Raw genomic sequence first — 19,821 nt, forward strand, 5'->3', positions numbered from 1 at the left:
CCTGTGTCAGCAGTGACAATGATTAAGCAAATCCTTTGTCCAAAGTGTGGAAGAAGGTTTCTTCTGCATTCCTCCCTGGCTTACTGGGCAAAGGTTGGCATGAGAAGAGCCAAGGAGAGCCTTTGGCAAATAGACTGGTTTTACATGAACAATGATTATCATGGAGCTCTTCAGACTAGAGGTGGCAAACTTTTCCACTGATTCAGAAGAAATGATCTTAAAAGTATGGTGCTTTGAAACAAAACAATTTCAAGATGGGGGGTTTGGCCTAACTTCAAAGACATTTCAATGAACATCTCACTGGAACAGTTCAATGAAGTTACTTAAGTGTGTGTAGCTCCTGCTACAGTGGATTCTCATGTGCCCAGTCCCCTGAGTGGAGCACCTGGGTATTGGAAGGTTACTCGAGAGTCTGTTCCCAATACACTGAGCAGTGTAGGATAGGATAATAATGTAACTGGTTGTCCTGACCCTGGTGCATGTGTAAGGGGAAAAAACTCTGCTGCTTTGAAAATGGGAGAGGTAGCCAGCAAGCAGTCATGGCAGAGCCATTTCTAGTAAAAACAGTACTTTTTTTTTTTTTATTTTTCTTCTTTTGTGGGTTTTTGTTGCTCTCTCTTGGTTTTAAAGCTTGCAGCATTTTGGCCTATTAGCAGTCTAGATAATTTTGCCATGGCTAGCAGGCAATGGGGTTTGTTGGCTGTTTCATGAGTGCCGTCTACTGCTTTTCAGGGTTCGGAGGAAGGCTTCATCTGGAAGATTGAGTCCTGAGGATGGTAAGCTCTCTTTTCTGTTGTGTGACAGCTTTAAGTGAACAAGACAAGTCCTAGGCAAGGCAGGAGACAGGCAGTCTGTCAAGTACCTTCTCTCTTTTCAACCCTTCTTCCTTCCATGTACATGTTCCACACAGTCTCTGGTAATAATGAAAGATACTAGAGCTTCCTCTCTGCCCTTACAAGAAAAGGCATTTGAAGCAGGGTCCACCAAACCCTGGTCTGGACCCTTGCTCTGAGGAGCTGGCTTTTGGAGGGGTGGAGGAAGGACAAGCCTTAGCTAGACCTAGTTACAGGCTACTGTTCCCAGTGCCACGTCTGTTTATTTCTAAATAAAGCACTTTGATTTTTGGTTTACTTTTTTCAGCTCTTATGCTTTAAAATTTCCTCTGCCTAGTTTAAGAATGGAGTCTCTCTCTCTCCCATATTAAATTTTAATTTGTTTTTAACTGGGAGTTGCAGAGAACCGAGTAAATGAATGACTAATACAGTTAGGTAGTGTTGTTTGTGTTATTTACTTTGGTATTGGATTCTGTTTACTTTATGCTGCACCCACATTTCTACATACTGCAGATTTCTGTGTTATAAAAACATAGCTGTATCAGAGAAGCTACTGGTGAAAGATGAACATTTTTGTCATGAGGATAGGGGGGCACTGGGCCTCCTGGTGAGGTGTGGGAGGTTGGCTATTTTTTTTGTTTAAATATTTAGTGCCTTAAAAATAGTTCAAAGCATTGGTTTGAGGGTAAAGAAACATCATCACTTGCACCTCTCTCCTGGGGAATGAGAGGACTTTACATTTTAGCAGCAAGAACTTGAAAGGTTCTTGGTGTGTTCTCGCTCTTTTTTTTTTTTTAATTCCCTAGCTCCTTCAGTCTCTTAGATTTACTACTTACCATGAGCATAACTGAGCTGTGCTTAAATGATCAGCTATGGAACTTCACTCTGACCTGGCATTATTTGAGTTAATATTTCTTCAAGCAATTGAGGACATTTGGCTTCTCAAGAGTGGCTTCTTCAGCCACTGAGATCCACATATGCATTGCTATATGACACAAGGTGTGTGTGAAAGGTGGTCTTCACAACCACATGAGCAGGGGAGTGTAAAAATGTGATTTAAAAATATTCTAATGTTGAGTGACTGGGGATGGATCCTGCTGTCAGACAACAGCAGGTCTTGGAGCAGTGGGAAACGCATGTGTGCTGAGGAGTTTGGGGAAGTTCAAGGGACCTGGCCAAGGCACTGGAAGGTTTCCAGGCTGGCTGCAAGGGAAGAATGTCTAAGCCCATGAGGCACAGTCTAAGCAGGGTGAGTGCAGAAGCCCCGGGGAGCACTGCTGGTGCTGCAGCTGTGAGTATAAGTGCTGAAGGCAGCTGAGAAGCTGCTTTCCAAGCTGCCCTGGCCAGAGGTGGAAATTAAGTTCTGGTGTTTGGGAAGTTCCCAGAGAAGCTGCAGGGTGTGCATACTGTGCCTAGCACAGACCCAGAGGGTGGGAGACTGGGCTCACAGAGAGGGAGGACTGCTGAACAACCCTGTGAAAGGACAAAGGAGTGCAATTCCTTCACCATTTCTGGGTTTCCTCCCCAGAACACCTGCTCCTTCTGTGACTTGTCCTCTTTCTTGTACTCCATGTCACCTTCACATGCCTGGTACTGCATGTCACAGCCACATCCTTTTCTCTGCAGAAGAACGACATCCTGCCTACATGCTATTTCTTTCTCTGTTGTCTCTTCAGGGTGTGTGTCTGACTGATGCCTATAAACTGATAACTTGCATCTTCCCTGTCCTCCAGATCACCCAGGGCATGCTGGCTTTCTGTTATTTTTTTCTCCTCTTCCCACTCTCTGGAATTTCTTTTCTACTGTAGTGGCTCTGGCTCTTGTCTTCCCCATCACTCCCTTCCCCATGAAGAAAGTGTGGATAGAGGTGCTGAACAACCTGTCTCTGTCCAGTTTCTTTGAATATCCCCTGACTCCATATGTCCTTTTGGTCACTCAGCCAATACCTGGTTTCTGTGGCTAACTTTTTTTCCTTTTTAATCCCCTGGGACACCTCCCATCCCACACCACTGCTGTCTGGAGGAGACAATAGCTGGAGGAACCACACCCAGGACACTGCATTTACTTTGCTGACTCACTCACACACTGGGAAATGGGACTGAAATTAGTGGGTGAGCTGGGTCCAAAGTGACTGCTAGCGACAGTGCAGGGTGCCTCTTCTCCCTGGCACGCCTGCTTTGTCCAGATTTAAAGCTTGGTTACTTGGGAGAGGAGGCTGACGTGTCATTTGAGAACATACAGCCTGCCCTTATATAAGAAGGGGAGCATCCCTATGGGACAGGACTGATGGGAGTAGGATGTCTGTGTGTCTCAGTGCTATGAACATGGAGAAATGCCTTTCTTGCACTCTTCCAAGTGATCTGGATTTCCAAATTACTTTACAGCAACAGGAAGAGCTGTGCTGTGAGAGAGGGAGTGTTGCACGGCAGATGAGGAGCAGAAGGCAGATCTTGCTTGCTCCTGCAGCAACCTATGAGGATGTCCTGGCAATCCCTGCTCAGAGCAGAATGGATATCCTGGGGTGGGGGACTGCAATATGTCATAACCTTTCCTTGGGTGATCAGTTCACACTACATTGTCCACTTTAGAGCCCCTCTGAGCTGTTCATTGCATTGTCAGAAGGATGGGGCAGGAGGGTAAAGAAGATGATATGGAGACCAACTGCTGGCCTATAGTGCAACGAGCACTGTGAACATGCTGAAGGAAAACAGAGATTTGGGCTTGAAAGATCTAATGTCATTGTTGTGTGGGTGCTCACTTGCTTGGGAATAAGGCTCAGGTGTTGTTCTGGGGCTTTTTACATATGTGGCTAATCAAAATGGTATGAAAACCTGCATAAGGTGCTAGAGGTGCCTGGAACCGCCATCTGGAGAGAGGAGTCTGCCTATTCCTGTGAGTCTGGAGGAGGTCAGGTACTAGGAAGCTGGAGGCACAGCTTGGGAAGACAGGGATCATTGCCAGGCTGCAGTAAGGCTGCCAGGCTTTACATGCTGTCCCATGTCCTGTATCCCTTTGCTGCTGACTGGCTGCACAACGTTGTGTGGGCGAAGCTTTAGGGGCAGCTGGGCCAGTCTTGCTGTCTGGCACCACTGGAAGGTGCGGTCCTATTCCCACTGCTCTCACTTCCTCCCTTCTGGGATAGGGGCGTTTGACCCCTCTGTGAGGGGCTCAGCATGCTGGGTTTACTGCCGTGTTTGTCTGCTGCCAGTTCAGCCGCTGAGCCATGCTACAGGGATCAAACAGATACCAGGCAAAAAGAAGGAATGTGGAGCCAGGGGAGGAAAGTCCCAGTGCAACCTGACTGGGAGGTGCAGCCCTCTGTGCTTCAGGCGTGTGTGTGGGAGGCAGGGACTTCTCAGTCCTCAAAGACTTGTCCCTCTTGTCATCAACACAAGATTATTTTTTTTTTTTATTCATGCAACATTTTTACTTGGTTAAAACTGTGGAGTAGCTGTCTTGCCAAAGGCTGTCTGACTTTTCCAGGGGTAAATGGAGATGGTGATATTTGAATAGATCAATACATGGGGAAGGGAAGGAGAAAAATTGAAAATTCATAAGGGTGCTCTGAATATTATGAGACTTGCTATAGTATTTGCCAAGTTTTGCAGTGATGTGATCTCTATGGGATGCTGGACAGAGGCTTATGCTTTTGTGAGTCAGACTGGCTGCCTCTGTGGGGAGGCTGAAGGGAAGGTGTTTATTTCATATTGCAAAGCTGGAGTTTCCCCTTTGCACAGTATGCTCTAGAGGGAGACAGGGTGCCATCTGTTAAGACAAATGCTGCTTTTCCCAAGCCCCTCCAACTCTTCAAGCTGTTTGCATTCTCAGAGAGATGCTTCAAAGCTCTGATGTGGAACTAACTGGTTCTTTTGGGTCTGTTCTTGTTGCAGGATCTGGGATTATGACGTCTTCGCACCCCATCACATCCAGCACCCCCGAGGGAAGCAGCTATGGTGCTATTGGTACCGTGTCTTCCAGAACTGAGGGCACAGGGAGTGCCCTTCCTGGTGCAGGGGAAGGCAGAGATTTGGTGCTTTAGGGCCAGAAGGGAATGAAGCTATGAGCAGCTTTAGTAGCTGCATGCAACTACTTCAAATGAAATTGCAGCTTGGGAGAGCCAGGTTACACTTCAGGGGGAAGGAGGAAGGGGGATAAGGAGGGGTCCACCAAAAAAGTGCCAAATCTCTGGAAGAGGTGCCCAGAGAGTCTCAGTCACTGGAAATGTTCAAGCCTCAAAGAGTTTATCTATGTCACCCGGTTTCTGACCTCTGAACAGCCTGCCTGTATTTTTAGAGCTTTCTGGTTGGTCTCAGACTTCCAGTTTTCAGAGCCCAGGCTACTAAAGAGTAGATAATGTTAGAGATGAAAAGTAGTAGGGTAAAAGCAGGGGGGAAAAAAAAGAAAACTACTGAGGGAAGGAGGTGGGAGGGACAAGGAACAGGAAGAATAGAGATAGTCCTTGAAAGTGCTCTTAGCTGATATCTGAGACTTTTAGGAAGCTTTATGATCGTGGAAAAGTGTGTTCCCTGAATAATCACATTGGCTCTTCCCAGTGTATTGCTGCAGATATCTGGGCATCCTCCTTGCTGTTGTGCATAGAGGGATTTAGCATTTACCCTGCGTGTTTCCTTCTTCCTGCTGTGCTCCAGATGAGTCTAGCTCCAGTGGTGGACGGCAGTTGTCTTCCCCTGAGCGTGGGCCACCAGCTGGTTCTGACACAGACAGTTCTGTGGAGGAGGAGAGCGACTTCGACACCATGCCAGAAATTGAAAGCGACAAGAATGTCATCCGCACTAAAGTATGGCTGCTGCTGGGGCCGTGGACACAGCTGGGCTAGGACCAACACTAGTCACTCTCCAGAAATTTTAAGTTTCCACTTCCCTCTTGGGTGGTTTCCATTTAATATGGATGAACATGCTTCTTAGTGTTCTTTCAGAGTCTAGGATGTTTTCTTGATGTGCTAAGCACACTGCTGAAATGAGTGACATAAAGTGGAAAATCAGAATGTGTTGGGAACTATTGAGAAAGATGAAGGAATCCCAGAGTGTCCCAGAAAGTCCAAGGACAGCAGAGAGAGAAAATAACGTGCAATGATGTCTGGTAGGAGTAGTGACTCCAGTAGATGTATAGAGTGACTGACACGTTTTGTGATTTAAGCTATCAGCTCTCAGAAATTGCCTTCTTTTGTTGCCCTGCACTGCTCTGTGTGGGACGACAACTGAGAGCCATTCCTGGAGGTCTGAGGGTTTTGTAGAACTAGTTCAACACAGAATCAAGGGATTCTTCATGAGCAAAGGAGCTCTTACATTGCTATGTAAAGATGGTGTAAATTGCACCAAGCTGCATGTTTTCTAAGTGCTTCAAGATTTTCTACTGCCTTTTTCATCAGTTCTTTTCTGTTTTTTTTTCTTCCCTCTTTCTTCTCTCATTAATGTTTTAGGTATTCCTCTATCTCTCAGACTTGTCCAGGAAGGACCGAAGGATTGTCAGCAAAAAATACAAAATTTATTTTTGGTAAGGAGAAGACAAATTGTCAAGGCCCAAGCTTGGGACCCAGTCTCTGGTTGTGGACTCTCCATCTGTGTCCACATGCTTGTCTTTAGAACCACAGTTTAGGCCTGAGGATATTCTCTGAGCTGTCCTGTTACACCCTTTTCTAACCAGCAACTGCAGATCCCACGTACCTCAAATGAGGATGTCTGTGGACCAGTGCACACGTGATCCTGGCAATGGTCACTGGTTTGCATTAACTTCTTTAAAGTGTGGTAACAAGCAATGTGCTAGAACATAATGGGGAAGGGGGAACTGAGGTATGGCCAGCGGGATGAGGAAGGTGATTCTCCCCCTCTGCTCTGCTCACTTGATACCCCACCTGGAGTACTACAGGAAGGGGTCCCCAGTACAAGAGAGACATCGACCTATTTGAGTGGGTCCAGAGGAGGGCCAGAAAAATGATCAGAGGGCTGGAGCACCTCTCCTATGAAGAAACACTGAGGGAGTTGGGGTTGTTCAGGCTGGAGAAGAGAAGGCTCCAGGGAGACCTTACAGTGGCCTTCCAATACTGAAAGGGCGTCTATAGGAAAGATGGGGAGAGACTCTTTATTAGGAAATGTAGTAATAATACAAGGGGTAATAGCTTTTAAGGCCAGGTTGGATGAGGCTTTGGGCAACCTGGTCTAGTGGAAGGTGTCCCTGCCCATGGCAGGGGGCTTGGAACTAGGTCTTTAAAGTCCCTTCCAACTCAAATCATTCAATGATTTGGAACCCAAACCCACAAGCTTGTGGTGCACATCCTGGCTTTTCTTGTGCCTGTGGCGTTTGCCTCCTGTTTGGATTAGTTCATTTGTTCTTCTGCTTCATGGGGATCACAACCAGAGCTGGTATAAAGCAGTGGCAGGGAGAGAAGGGCCTGTGCCCTTAGGCACTCGGGTGTTCCTGCTCCTCCACCAGCCCTGTGAGGCTCTGTGCTGTGGGAGCAGAGATTGTGTTGGTGTGTGTAACTGCTGCTTCTGCCTCCTCTCTGCAGGAACATCATCACCATCGCAGTGTTTTATGCCCTGCCCGTCATCCAGCTTGTCATCACCTACCAGACGGTGCGTTGGCCTTTGTGGGCTGTCTCCAGGTCTTGGGGTCATCTTGTCTTTAAACATGATCTGTGGCTGCACAGTGCAAGGGTGACAGTTGCAGTGAAATTGGGGTCCCCGAGGAATCCTGCTCTGTCTTTGAGGAGCAGTTTACTTTAGCTGCTCTCTGTACCAGGTTTTGATCACTGTTGCTAGCTTATTATTCTGCTGCAGTTATTCTGCTATTTCTGCATAGTAAGCAGGGATTGCAGCTCACTGCTCCTCTGTTTTCCTTATCCTCCAATGCCTCATTTAGGGCTTATTTCATTTTAGAGGCAGGAGGAACCTGCTGTTATCTTTGAAAAACAACCAAAAGCAAGTACGGTTTGCTATGATATGAGTGATTTCTTCCAGTCCTTGATATCCTGCTGTTATTCCAAGATTTGCAAGCAGATCTGTTTCTCATCCTAGTTCTGTTAGTGCTGTTGGGTGAGAGCGCACACACTGTTTTCTCCAAAAAACGTTGTCAGGTCTGTGGCCTGTAGCAATATCTTGCCCCCCATAAAAGCTTTGCTTGCAGATGTTGGTACTCCCCATGCCAGTGCTACTGTTAGGCTGCCTCCTGGTCCCTACATGCCTCTTTGCATCTGACTACACAGTGACTTTCTTCTGAAACACCGGCACCTGGTCCCTGCTCTGCCCCAAGTACTGAAGCTAGGCAAAGAGAACAAAAAAGACCAGATGGGTTTCAAGCCAGTCAAGGGCTCAGCCAACGGCAGCTCACCCTAATCCTGTCTGAAGGACTCTGATGGGCTGCCACAAGCTTTGCTGCTTTTCAAGACCTTGTGGATCCTGAGCTACAGTGGCTCATGAAAAGCTGCAGAGTGTAGTGGCTGCAGAGCTGCAGCCCTCAAGTGCTGTACATGCAGTTTGTCACTTACACCTTGTAAATGCACTGTGTTTGCACAACACAAATGCGTCCAAACAGGGAGGATTTGCTAACATCAGGTCTCTCACCTCCTTTCTGTCCAGGTAGTGAATGTGACAGGCAATCAGGACATCTGCTACTACAACTTTCTGTGTGCTCATCCCCTCGGGGTCCTGAGGTGAGTGAGCCCTGTGGTCACTGCATTATTGCCTTATGCATCCAGGGTGCTCATGCTGTGTCCAGGTTGGGGGTTTATCCTTACAAGGTTTGCAGCAACCATGCTGATAAGACCTGCTGATAGTTTAGGGCTCTGAGCAGAGTCTTCCTGGGGTTTCTGTTGACCTCAGCAGTGGCTTTCTGTTGCAGTCAGATATGCACCCAGGAATATGTGGTACTTAGGTTGCCCCAGCAAAGCTGCTTGGCAGCAATGAAGGGCTCGTGCTCGTTTGGACACTTTCACATGTATCCAAGGAGAAGCAGCTCTGAAGAGCAGTTCAGATCAGTCCTTTCAGTGCAGCACTTCTCTGACCTAATACTGGACTGCAAAAAGAACCCAGAGTTGGGAATCTCACAAAAAAAAGTGTTAAATTTACCACGGCAGATGAACTACTCAACCTAAAATTGTAGTCCAGTGCGTAAAAACGGCAGGTGTTTTGCAGCTGCCGAGGTGGAGGATGGTGGAGGTAAGGGGGGACAAAATGGATTCAGTTTATTGTGGCCCGGAGTTCAGCCTCCTGCTGCTATGCTGCCCTTGTCGTAAACTTTCTTCTTTCCTGCAGTGCCTTCAACAACATTCTCAGCAATGTGGGCCACACGCTGCTGGGTTTTCTCTTCCTCCTCATTGTGTTGCGCAGAGACATCCTCCACCGTCGGGCCATGGAGATGAAAGATATCTATACCCTGGTAAGGAACATGGTTGCATGGGGCCAAGTAGAGGGAGGAAGGGCAGGGTGAACTTGACAACCAGAGCAATGCACGGTGGTTTTCAATTTGCCTTCCTTGCTGGAGGATTGAATTCTCCTCTTTTTCCTTCACTGAAAAAGGGTGGAGGTGAGACATGTTCCTGCACACCCCACCACTTTACTGCTTGCAGTGTGTCTGTGTTGCTGTGGTTACCCAGCCTGGACTTGCAAAGACAGGGAGATGAGTAGAGGAACAACTCTTGTGGCTGTGTCTCTTCCTCTGGTGTTCACTGTGGAAGAACAGGGACAGATATCTGGGAGCACATCTGGATCCCTATTTTGTCCCATGACGTGGCAGTGGGGAGAAGCATCTGTCTTCTAGAAAGCAATATGTTCCTGTGAACAAAAAGCTAGACATAGGTTTGTAATGGGGTTTGTGAAAAGTGCAGCCTTAACTAACATCCTGCTAAATGTGGTGTTGCTGAAATATTTGTTTATTTTTTTCTTCCTCTGGAGAGTGATTTTGTTAGTAGTGAGGTTTGATTTGTACAACACAGCCAAGAGTTTCTTCTTGTTACTCTTGTTAGCAAGAAGGCACAAAGCATTGTATGATAATCCAGAGGAATTTGGCTCTTTGAGCTCTGAAGCAGAGCTTGTTGTAGTCAGAACCTTTACGGTCTCTTCAGTATGTACCGGGAGATGATGGAGGAAATCTGCAGCCCTGTGGGCAGTCATGCTGGTGATTTCTGGAGAAAGGCAGCTCTTTCACCGGCTTGGTAGCAAGTAAAGGCCTTAGCAGATTTAGGGTTCTGGTGCTTATGGGCTTTCAGATGAGATCCCAGCCAGATCCTGATGGAGACGCTTTCTTAGCTGTGTTGATGGACTCTGCTACCCAGGTGCCTTTAACCCCTCAATGACCACAAGAGCAAGGCTGCTCTTCTGGGTCCCTGTTGCTCTCTATTTTGTGCAGGATGTAGCACAGCACAGCTACAGGGCAGTGACATTTTGGTCTCCAGATGTCAGTAACAAGGTCATCTGAGGTCTTTAGACCAGAGGCTTGTGTAGTTAACTTGGATTCCCTGCCTGTGGATTCTACCAGCCACGCAGTATGGCTACAATTGCACACATGCTGAAGGACATGTGTAGGGGTTAGGAGGGATGAATTGATGGAGAATGAAAGTTTGCTTGTAATCAGGACGGTGAGGGCACTTTCTGTACAGCTCTGTTCTCTTCCAGGACTATGGGATCCCAAAGCATTTTGGTCTTTTTTATGCTATGGGCATCGCTCTGATGATGGAAGGCGTGCTCAGTGCCTGTTACCATGTCTGCCCTAACTACTCTAATTTCCAGTTTGGTAAGCTGAGTTGCCTTTTTCCTCGTGTGCTGGAAGTAGGATAGGCCATGCTCTGTCTCCTGCTGAATTGCCAGTGTTTCTCACCCCTCTACCCTTGCTAGGCTCCCTGGAGCTTGCCTGTTCCAGGGCTCAGTCAGGAGGTAGAGAGGCTTTGGATGATGGGGACTGATGTATTTTGGCCTCCTCTCCAGACCTTGAGACTCTGGTAGTGTGCTGTTGGCATGAACTCCCTTTGCCTTTGCCGCTCAGAGTTTGAAGATGGCAAGTGTACAGCCTGAGTGGCCAAGTGCTCAGGCCCAGGAAGCCTCTGTCTGCCATTGCAGTGGAAACTTTCCACTGTGGAGCCCCTTCACCTTCCTGGAGAAGAGGAGGCTCGGGGAGAGGGGGGAAACTTGCCTGCATGCATAAATTTCAGATGAGAGGGAATGAAGACAATGCAACCACGCTGTTCTCAGAGGTGCCCAGTGACAGGATGAGGACAGGAAACTCCATTCAAACACAGGAAAATGCTTTTTTTTTTGTAATTGGGAGGGTCGTCAAAGACTGGAATGGATTGCTCAGAGTTTGTGGAATCTCCTTCTGTGGAGATGTATTCAAAGCTTGACACGGTCCTGAACAACCCTGTCATAGCTGATCCTGCTTAAGCAAGGGAGTGGAATCAGATGACCTCCAGAGGTCCCATTTAACCTCAACCATTCTGCATTTCCTTGCCTATTTCTGTGCTGTCCTGTTTTGGGCACTTTTCTTCTGAGCTTCTTTTTTGTTGCCCCAGAGCATGGTAGGTGTGCTGCAAGATAGCAAAGCACAAGCTGCTGAACGATGCAGTACAGCATCAGGGATTTGTGCCAGCTGGCCTTGAGTTAGACCCTGCTGCCCCATTTCTCTGTACATACTTTGAGCAGCTTTCTCAGCCTGCTGGTAGTACCCAGTACCTGCTTTTACTTTTTATTGTGTTCCCTCCATAGATACCTCCTTCATGTACATGATTGCAGGACTGTGCATGCTTAAGCTCTACCAGACTCGCCACCCAGACATCAATGCCAGCGCCTACTCTGCCTATGCCTCGTTTGCTGTGGTCATCTGTCTGGCTGTCCTTGGAGTGGTATGGCTCTCTCTTACCTATGTTCTCTGGGAAGCAGACAGTGTGGCTGGAAATATGGCTTAAGTGGGCAAAGGACAGGGGAGAACAGCAGAGCTGGATGAAAGTGTGTTAAGCAGCTGCTAGAATTTGAATTTCTGGTGCTTTTGGTTTTTACCTCCTTCCTTTCCCTGATCTCACAGGGATGGGAAGGGCAGAGTTTCCCTAGGTGGGCTCCTTTTCAGGCTTTGCCTACCTACACCCTCCTTCCCTCCTTCGTGCACCAAGGTGTCTGTGTACAGGCACATGGCTCGCCTGCAGTAGGGTGACCCACTTTGGAAGAGGAAGGTGAGGCTGGCTGAGCTTCCCAGACAAGTGTCCTGACCTGGTTGCTTGTGCCTCTTTCTCCCATCTGGAAAAATCTACAGCGCTGGCCACATCTCCTGCCATTGGCCTTGCTATTTTTGGAGAAATACACAGTGAGAATAATGGCTGGTAGGATCCCAGGCAAGTTTCTGGAATATTTGCTTACAGAAGGGCACTAGAGCAGAGGGAGTCACAAGAGGGTCACCCTTTGACACCAGCAGACACTGGTGGGTCAGGCTGGTACAGAGCTTTGCCTCTTTGCTCATAGCATTGCAAGTGCTGAGCTGGGTTTGCCCGAATCCCTGGCCTGTGCTTTCTTTACCTTGGAGGTCTCTGGTTCTCTGCATTTGGAGGACTGTAGGATTGTTTCATTCAGCAGTAACCAGGCAAAATCCATTGAATTCTTGCTTTGAACTACTGGCTGGGTCCCAGCAGGACTGTTAGCCAAACTCTACCCCACATAACGCAGAATGCCCATTGATTCTATGAAGGTAAGAGGCTGTCTGTGGGATAAGGCAAGAAGGAATAGCTGGTGAACTCAAGAATTTCCAAGAATCTCTTGATAGCTGTGCTAGATTTGCACAAACACTGTTCAAAACAGGTTCAAAACACTGCACTTTTATTATGGGATGCTGTATGATTTTTTGTGAGATATTTTGAAGTTGTAGGGTGGAGCTTATAAGCTGCATGTCTCTCTTGCTCCATTCATTCAGAGGCTTTCAGCTTGCTTTTTTTCTCAATGCAAAAGGAAAAGTTCAGGCATGTGCTGTGGCTCCAGGGGAGGGGAATGTGTGGTCACAGCCTATCAGCAGACTGGAGTTTCTGGACTCTTCAATGTATAACTGAAATATTAATGTTTTAATAGGTCACTTCCAGTCTTTAAATAAACCAAAAGCCTACAATTACCCACAGAACAGCTTTATCCTTTTGGGATTGCAGTAGTGCACTTGGTAAAGTAATGGTTGGTTCTCTGACTGCCTTTGTAAAATCCAGCTGCTGACCAGAGAGCTTGCCTAATTTGGGAGTCCCTGTTTCTCTGCTCCCTGAGCCAGCTGCAGTCCTTCTTAGTGGTCACCCTTGTCTGAAGGGATATTTGGGAGGAAAAGTCCATCCTCCAGAAGTGCTGAGCTCCTCTTGCTTTCCTGAACTATGTTTGGATTTATAGATCTGTTTCGGCTTGGAGGATTTGGGGGTTTCTCTTCCATGCTCAGTGGGGCTGTCTAATGCACCGTGGTGACACAGGAGAGAAAAGGATCATCCTGCTGGTAACAGGGCTCAGTTTGCTTTTAATATGTCTTTGCTTTCAGGTGTTTGGGAAAAATGGTATGTGGTTTTGGGTCATTTTCTCGATGATCCATGTGCTGGCCTCACTGGCTCTCAGTACCCAGATCTACTACATGGGCCGCTTCAAGATTGGTGAGTGCTGTGGCTGAGCCCTCTTCCCCTGGGGCGTGCAGGTGCCTCCTGCTCAAAGCCATGTGAGCCACCTCAGTGGCATTTGGTGCAGCTGTGAGGCCAGCCTTGCAGTGTGCTCTTGTGTTCTGGGTTATCCTGTCCTCTCCCTCATCTGTTGCTCTTCCTGGCCTCTCAAGTCCTCATGTTGCTGCTTCCCAGACCATGGGAATCAGCAGACCCCGTCTGCCCTGTGGTGCCAAAAGACCTGGGCTCCCAGGGAGTCTGCCGTACAGCTGCAGCTCTCCCTTGTGCTGTACTCAGAGGGGTGAGCCAGATAAACCCCCCCTCGTGGGGAGAGGGGGAGGAGGTTTGGTGGGGATCCTGGTTCTCGTGCTCTGCTTACAAACATGTTTCTCCTTCCTCTTCTGCTCCTGTCTGCCTCAGATGGCCCTGATTCAGGTAACTGGGAGCAGCTCCCATTCTTGTCTGAACAGACTGAACAGCAGCTTAGCGGCTGGGGATGCATGGATGTGAGGGGTGGGCAGGCTCGTGTGCCACCTGGAGAAGTGAAGTCAGTTTGCCAGCAGCTGTGCTGCTCCTCGGCAGGAAGGGTACGGTGTAGCACAGGAGAGCTCTGATCTTGGCTCGGGAGCCTTCTTGAGCTCCACGTTTGTGACTTAAGAGGGGTGTTTGTGTGCATGCATGTCTGTCCATCCCCACTACCCCTGATGGCTCTCCAGTGAAGTTTTCACAATGCTTTTGGGAGCAGGAATGGCTTGAGTACACCCTGCCTCTCTAGGCCCCTCGTACAACAGATGAGTGTCTGCTGTGTTTCCCTGCTCTGCCAGCTTGTTCCATGGAAAGTACTTTTCCCCTTCCTACATACACATCTGCCCTAAAGAGAAATGGCTGCAAAGCCAACCTGTGTAAGTGGACAGACAGGGCCTATTAGATTTCTGGGCAGTGCCAGTGTCAAGGGGATGTTTGGTTTTTAACCTGTTGTTTTGGCCAAACACTGTCCACATCCCCTGGTGGCTGCCCTTCTGCTCAGCATGGGCTGCTCCCAAAGGGCAAGAAATTAATCTGTGAACACCCTGACCTCCACACTCTGGATCCTCTGTTAGCCAGTGGGTGCCTGCATCTTTCTCCTGTGGGCACTTTGGAGCTCGCTCTGCTGGCTACACTGACTTCTCTTCTTTGGCAGACTTGGGGATATTTCGTCGGGCAGCGATGGTGCTGTACACAGACTGTATCCAGCAGTGCAGTCGGCCGATGTACATGGTAGGTGATTTCTCACATCGCAGCACCTCCCTCAGCATTTGGTCACTTTCCAGTGTACAGAAGAAAGGGTTGTGACTATCTGCAAAAGTGATGCTGCCTGCTTCCCTTCTCTCCCCCTGGCCCCACCAATGTATAAGTAATTATAGATCTCTGCTGGAGCTGTTTAACCCCACCAGAACTTCTCGGATGTAAGGCTTGGTGAATAAAACATCAAAGCAAAGATGATACAAGCATGATTGTATTTGCCTTTGCTCTTCCTCTCTGGAGACATCAGTTCAAATGAATTGGGTTAAGGCTCTGTGCAGCACAGTCTCTCCAGGGAATACAGTGACTACCATGGCTGTGTGGCTTATGCAATGGCTATTACTACTACAGCACCTCGGGGCAGGCAGTGTTTAAAAAAAAATAAAATACCAAAACAAAACAAACGAACAAACAAAACCCAACAACAACAAAACCAGTAGCTGTTACCTCGTATCCCACTGATTGCTTTCCCCTGGGCAGAGAGCATTATTAGTGTTTGAAGCCAAATTAAGTTTTTTATTTATGGGCTACATTTTTTTTAATTCCCCAGTTTCACAATAAGCCTCAGACTGAATTTTGCAAGCAAACTTGGTGCACTCAAGCATAAAATAAGCCTGGCTGGCCTGAAATAGCTAAGTCATAAAAGCAGCTGTGTAAGCATAAATGCACATGCCCCACAGATGTAACCCTTCTGCCATAGTTAAAGTTCTTCCCTTGCTAATGGTGAGACTGGTGAAAAAGAGCTCTCTGAATACGTGTGGGAAGCTATCAAAATTTTTTCCAGCTTCCTCTTTCAAACGTCCTTTTTCTGTGCAATAAACTTCATGTAAATTGGTGTGGGGAGAGGAATCTAACGAGGAAAACAGTGGAAACTTAGTCGAAGGATTTACAGACAAATGAGCCTCCCGAGACTGATTCTTAAGTGATGGGCTGGTCCTTTTATGTAGATGTTTAGTCTCTATTTTGCAATGCTCTCGTCAAACCTGTGAGGGCCAGAGCAGTGTTCATATGACACGTGCTACTGTGGAGCAAATGTGAGAGCCAGGTGCATACACATTTACAGGAACCAGACTCCAAATCCTCAGATAATGCTATCCTGAATTTCTGAGGCAAAGGCCTCTTCTTGTTTCCTTCTGCTTTCATACGAACACTGATGTCTTCTTTTCAGGACAGGATGGTGTTGCTCATCGTTGGAAACCTGGTCAACTGGTCCTTGTAAGTAGTGGGCTGCCAGTGTCTTGTGTACTTGTGCGTGTGGGCAGAAGGATTCAGAACTGACATGCAGGTGGTCTGTGGTGGTGGGGAAATGCAGCAGTGCCTTGCAATAGTCCCGTCCTGGAGCCCTTCTGACACATTTTGGCAAAGAGATGGATCCAGGTCTATGGGTTGCAGGGCACTACAGAGATACCTGAGACATCCCTTAGTGTTTCAGCCAGTGCTGTCTCATGGCTTGTGTCTGACAAGCTTGTCCAGGGTTGGTCTGCCACCACAGTGCTCTGTTGTGCTATGCACATGTCCCTTGTAGCTGGGAGGTTTCCAGCACAGCCCAGGTGCAGGAGATTTGTTAGAGACACTTAACTAGTCACAGTTGCAGAGCCTAGCTCAGCAGTAACTGGATGGCTGGAGGGACCAGGTCTTGGATGAGACATGAAATCGTTGCCTTAAACTCTTGCTGTTTTCTAAAGCTGCTTCTCAGGAACATGCCCTGTGCTAAACACAGAGATCTGGGGCCAAGTCCTTCTGAGTGAGATCCATTTGGCCATGGGGTGGAAGCAACCCAAGGCCTTTCCTCTGGTATCTCTGGTCACTCTCAGTGGATGAACGTGGATGAGTCTGTTTCACTTTGCGTTTCAACGGGGAACAGGGCTGAACACTATTTTCTCCAGGAAACTGGGAGGCTGCAGCAATGTTGCCGTGTCCTGTGGTCTGGGGGGAGATGCAGGTGTTGATCAGTTTGGGGATGTACCCTGTCTCCAATGGAAGAAGCTGTCTAATGTCTCTTCTCCCCTCTCTCCCCTCAGTGCTATCTTTGGGCTGGTGTATCGGCCCAGAGACTTTGCCTCCTACATACTGGGCATCTTTATCTGTAACCTGTTGCTGTATCTGGCTTTCTACATCATCATGAAGGTAAAAAAGGGAGATATAGCTGTCTCAGGGTTGCCTGCCTCTGAAGGGGAAGGAATAGGCCTCCTTTTGGCTGCAGTCTGGACTCCTGCAGTGCTGCAGAGGGGCATGGGGAGGCCTTTGTGGGGTCTGGGGTGGGACAAGGGGCTGGCATTGGGAAGGGGATGCTGCGCAGTGATTGTCTTCAGGGTAACTGGACTGCATCTTCCTGGAGTGGGCGACCCTTCATGGAGGTTGGCAGGCCAGCCCCGTGTGTGGCTCTGGCCCCTGGGAAGCCCCCGTGGTGAGGCTGCATCCCTCCCTGCAGCTCCGCAGCTCCGAGAAGCTCCTGCCCATCCCTCTGTTCTGCATTGTGGCCACAGCAGTGGTGTGGGCGGCTGCCCTCTACTTCTTCTTCCAGACCCTCAGCAGCTGGGAGGTAATGTTTCCCTTTTGCCATCCTTCTGCCTGTGTCTGTCTCTTGTCACCTTTCCTTCCTGTTGTTCTTTTTCTACAAAAATTAAAATAAAATACTATAGGCAAAAATTTTGGTCTGCTCATGGAGAACTGAAATGGCTCAGCTCCTTTAGCAGATTGGGAAGGGAGCATGAGAAGCTGTGTTGAGCCAACAATGACTTTGCCTGCACCTGTGGAGAGATGACTTATCCAACCCAAGCTGTGGGTTGTGGTCCCAGGTCTCTCCCCAGGTGTGAAGCATTACATTACATTCCTCCCATGTTCTTGCTTCATGTCCTGTCAACACAGTGCTTTTTCTTTTCTTCCTCGTGGAGGGTTAGAGCAGGGTGCTCTCTAGAGGGTTCAAAGTGGCTTGCACAGTCCTGTGTGAGCAGATAGCAGGTCCTGACCACCTGCTCTCTCCCCTAGGAGACTCCAGCAGAGTCCCGGGAGAAGAACCGGCCATGCATCCTGCTAGGCTTCTTTGATGACCATGATGTCTGGCACTTCCTCTCTGCAGCTGCTCTGTTCTTCTCCTTTCTGGTAAGTCTTGCTCTCAGCTCTGCCATATGGCCTCCCCCTCTCTTCCTTTTCCTTGTCCCTCCATGTGCGTGTGGAGCTGCAGCCACCCTACAACACCACAGAAGTACCCCAACTCTTCTTGGCTCTGCCTGAAGACATCCTTCACAGTGGGATGCTCCCTCGCTACTGGAATCAGGCTTCCTCATTTGCCTTGTTCCTCCCTGTGCCTCATTGCCTCAAATTCCCTCTGGGGCTGTGGGTCACACAGCTATTCTCCCCAGCTGTGGCTGGCCAGTGAGACCTGAAGCAGCCTTGCATTTCCCTCCTTAGGTCCTGCTGACCCTGGATGATGACCTGGACACGGTGCGCAGGGACAAGATCCCGGTGTTCTGAGCCCCTGGGGGACGGAGGCGTGGGGGCGTCCTCAAGCCCCGTGGCTGAAGCGCCGGACCACTGGTGTCTGTGGGGAATGGGCTTGCTTCAGTGGCCTGCAGCCCCGTGGGAGCGGAGGAGCCGGATCCCACAGCAAGCACCAAGGGGTGCTGCGGTAACTGAGGCAGGACTGGGAGGGAAGATGATGTTTGCTCCTTTGCTACCACACCCTCTGGGGCAGGTACAACCCAGCAGCTGCAACCAGCGTGCAGCCCTCTGTCTCGTGGGTGCAGCAGGTACTGGAGGCAGTGAAGAGGGTGGAAACAAGAGGTGTTCATAACACCTTTGCTTCCTTTCCTCCCTGCCAATGTGCTCTGCTTCCTCTCCAGTGAGTTTGAGAAGTGCAACACAGCTCCTCCTGCATCGGCAGCCAGTGCCTATTCCCTGCAGGCTGCTGCCCTTGGAGGGTCCCTTTTGGCAGCCCAGGGGGAGCGTTTGGCTTCTGTCCCACCGCCACCCCAGCGTGCAGAACAGCTGCCGAGTGAGCAAAGGCCTCCAAGCTGAGGTGGCAGCAGGGGACTGCTTTCTCTTCTGCAGGAGAGGCTCTTCCTGTAGCTGGTGAGGAGCTACAGTAACAAGAGGAACATGTCCAGGGGCTGCAGTGTTGGATGTGGATGGTGGACTAGGGCTGCTCACAAGTGCTCTGCCAGAGGCAGAGCCTCACCTTGCTATTGCAGCCGCTCTCACTCACACATGTTAAACAGCCTCCCGTCCCTTATCTGGCAGCTCCTGTGCAACAACTTGTCAGTGCGATGGTCTCCTTACAGCACCAAATGTGCTGTGACCATGAAGGAGATGGAGTGGTGAAGCCACAGCCCAGCATGCTGGGTCGCTCCTTGGTTCCTGCTCCATGGTCCAGTCCAGGAGCCTCGCTAAAGGGGTAGGGGAGAGTAGGGAAGCTGTCCAGCAGCCTCAGACTTTCTCTTCCCACAAGCTTTGGGAAACTTGGCAAAGCAGGTTCCCATAATTGCTGGGGTGCAGAGGAGGTCTTGGGGACATTGGGGTTGAGCTCTTTATCTAGAGATCTGGACCAAACTTTCTTCCCCCCACTTCTTCAACTTTTCTGCATTTGAAGTTTTTTAATGTCTTCACATTCTTCCTGAATGATCAGTTATTTAAAAAAAAAAAAAAAGAGAGAAAAAAAGAAAGAGATGTGAATTGTTGCAGGTGTTGCATCTAAAATGTGACCTGCTTTGCTAATTTTGGATTAAAACTATTCTTTGAGGCCTGCTGTCCTTATTTTTGTTATCTGACTTTTTTTTCCTTTGGTGTATATGCATGTATTCACTGATACAATGGCTCCATTCTGGTTGTGTTTACCGAAGCAGAAGACTCTGGTAATTTTCTACTCTGAGAAGTCTGTATCTCCTAGGAAGGTTTTGCACTAACGGGTTTTTATTTTACTTTTTTCTAAGTTGAAGTTTGTCAAGATGGTCAATAAAATGAATGTTCCTGGTTCCCTGCTCTGCAGGTTGATCTGAATACTTCCTGCTACAGCTCTCAGCAATGGTAAGGGGAGTGCTCGGGGCAAAGGGACACCCGGTGTTGTTAGCCACCTGCTGTCATCCTTAGGTGTCACTAAGA

The 19,821-nt window shown here is 48.6% G+C and overlaps 1 protein-coding gene across 4 annotated transcripts in view; it reads left to right on the forward strand.

The window, feature by feature from the left end:
• The window catches only part of SIDT1 (SID1 transmembrane family member 1), a 44,523-nt gene extending 25,064 nt beyond the window's left edge, over positions 1 to 19,459 (forward strand). For 2 of the 4 annotated variants that reach the window (XM_040572217.1, XM_040572226.1), the window contains exons 10-26: positions 733 to 776; positions 4,724 to 4,795; positions 5,483 to 5,631; positions 6,274 to 6,347; positions 7,360 to 7,426; positions 8,429 to 8,502; positions 9,104 to 9,227; positions 10,463 to 10,580; positions 11,546 to 11,682; positions 13,332 to 13,440; positions 13,864 to 13,878; positions 14,624 to 14,700; positions 15,893 to 15,939; positions 16,746 to 16,851; positions 17,156 to 17,266; positions 17,713 to 17,826; positions 18,136 to 19,459. In XM_040572217.1, the coding sequence (XP_040428151.1) occupies positions 733 to 776; positions 4,724 to 4,795; positions 5,483 to 5,631; positions 6,274 to 6,347; positions 7,360 to 7,426; positions 8,429 to 8,502; positions 9,104 to 9,227; positions 10,463 to 10,580; positions 11,546 to 11,682; positions 13,332 to 13,440; positions 13,864 to 13,878; positions 14,624 to 14,700; positions 15,893 to 15,939; positions 16,746 to 16,851; positions 17,156 to 17,266; positions 17,713 to 17,826; positions 18,136 to 18,198 (1,501 nt within the window). In that variant the 3' untranslated portion in view covers positions 18,199 to 19,459. The remainder of the gene's footprint in view (positions 1 to 732; positions 777 to 4,723; positions 4,796 to 5,482; positions 5,632 to 6,273; positions 6,348 to 7,359; positions 7,427 to 8,428; positions 8,503 to 9,103; positions 9,228 to 10,462; positions 10,581 to 11,545; positions 11,683 to 13,331; positions 13,441 to 13,863; positions 13,879 to 14,623; positions 14,701 to 15,892; positions 15,940 to 16,745; positions 16,852 to 17,155; positions 17,267 to 17,712; positions 17,827 to 18,135) is intronic. The other 2 variants (XM_040572244.1, XM_040572233.1) reach the window with 1 other exon arrangement.
• Positions 19,460 to 19,821: the final 362 nt, after the last annotated feature.

Source organism: Cygnus olor, chromosome 1, assembly GCF_009769625.2.
Source record: "Cygnus olor isolate bCygOlo1 chromosome 1, bCygOlo1.pri.v2, whole genome shotgun sequence".
NCBI classification, from domain to species: domain Eukaryota; kingdom Metazoa; phylum Chordata; class Aves; order Anseriformes; family Anatidae; genus Cygnus; species Cygnus olor.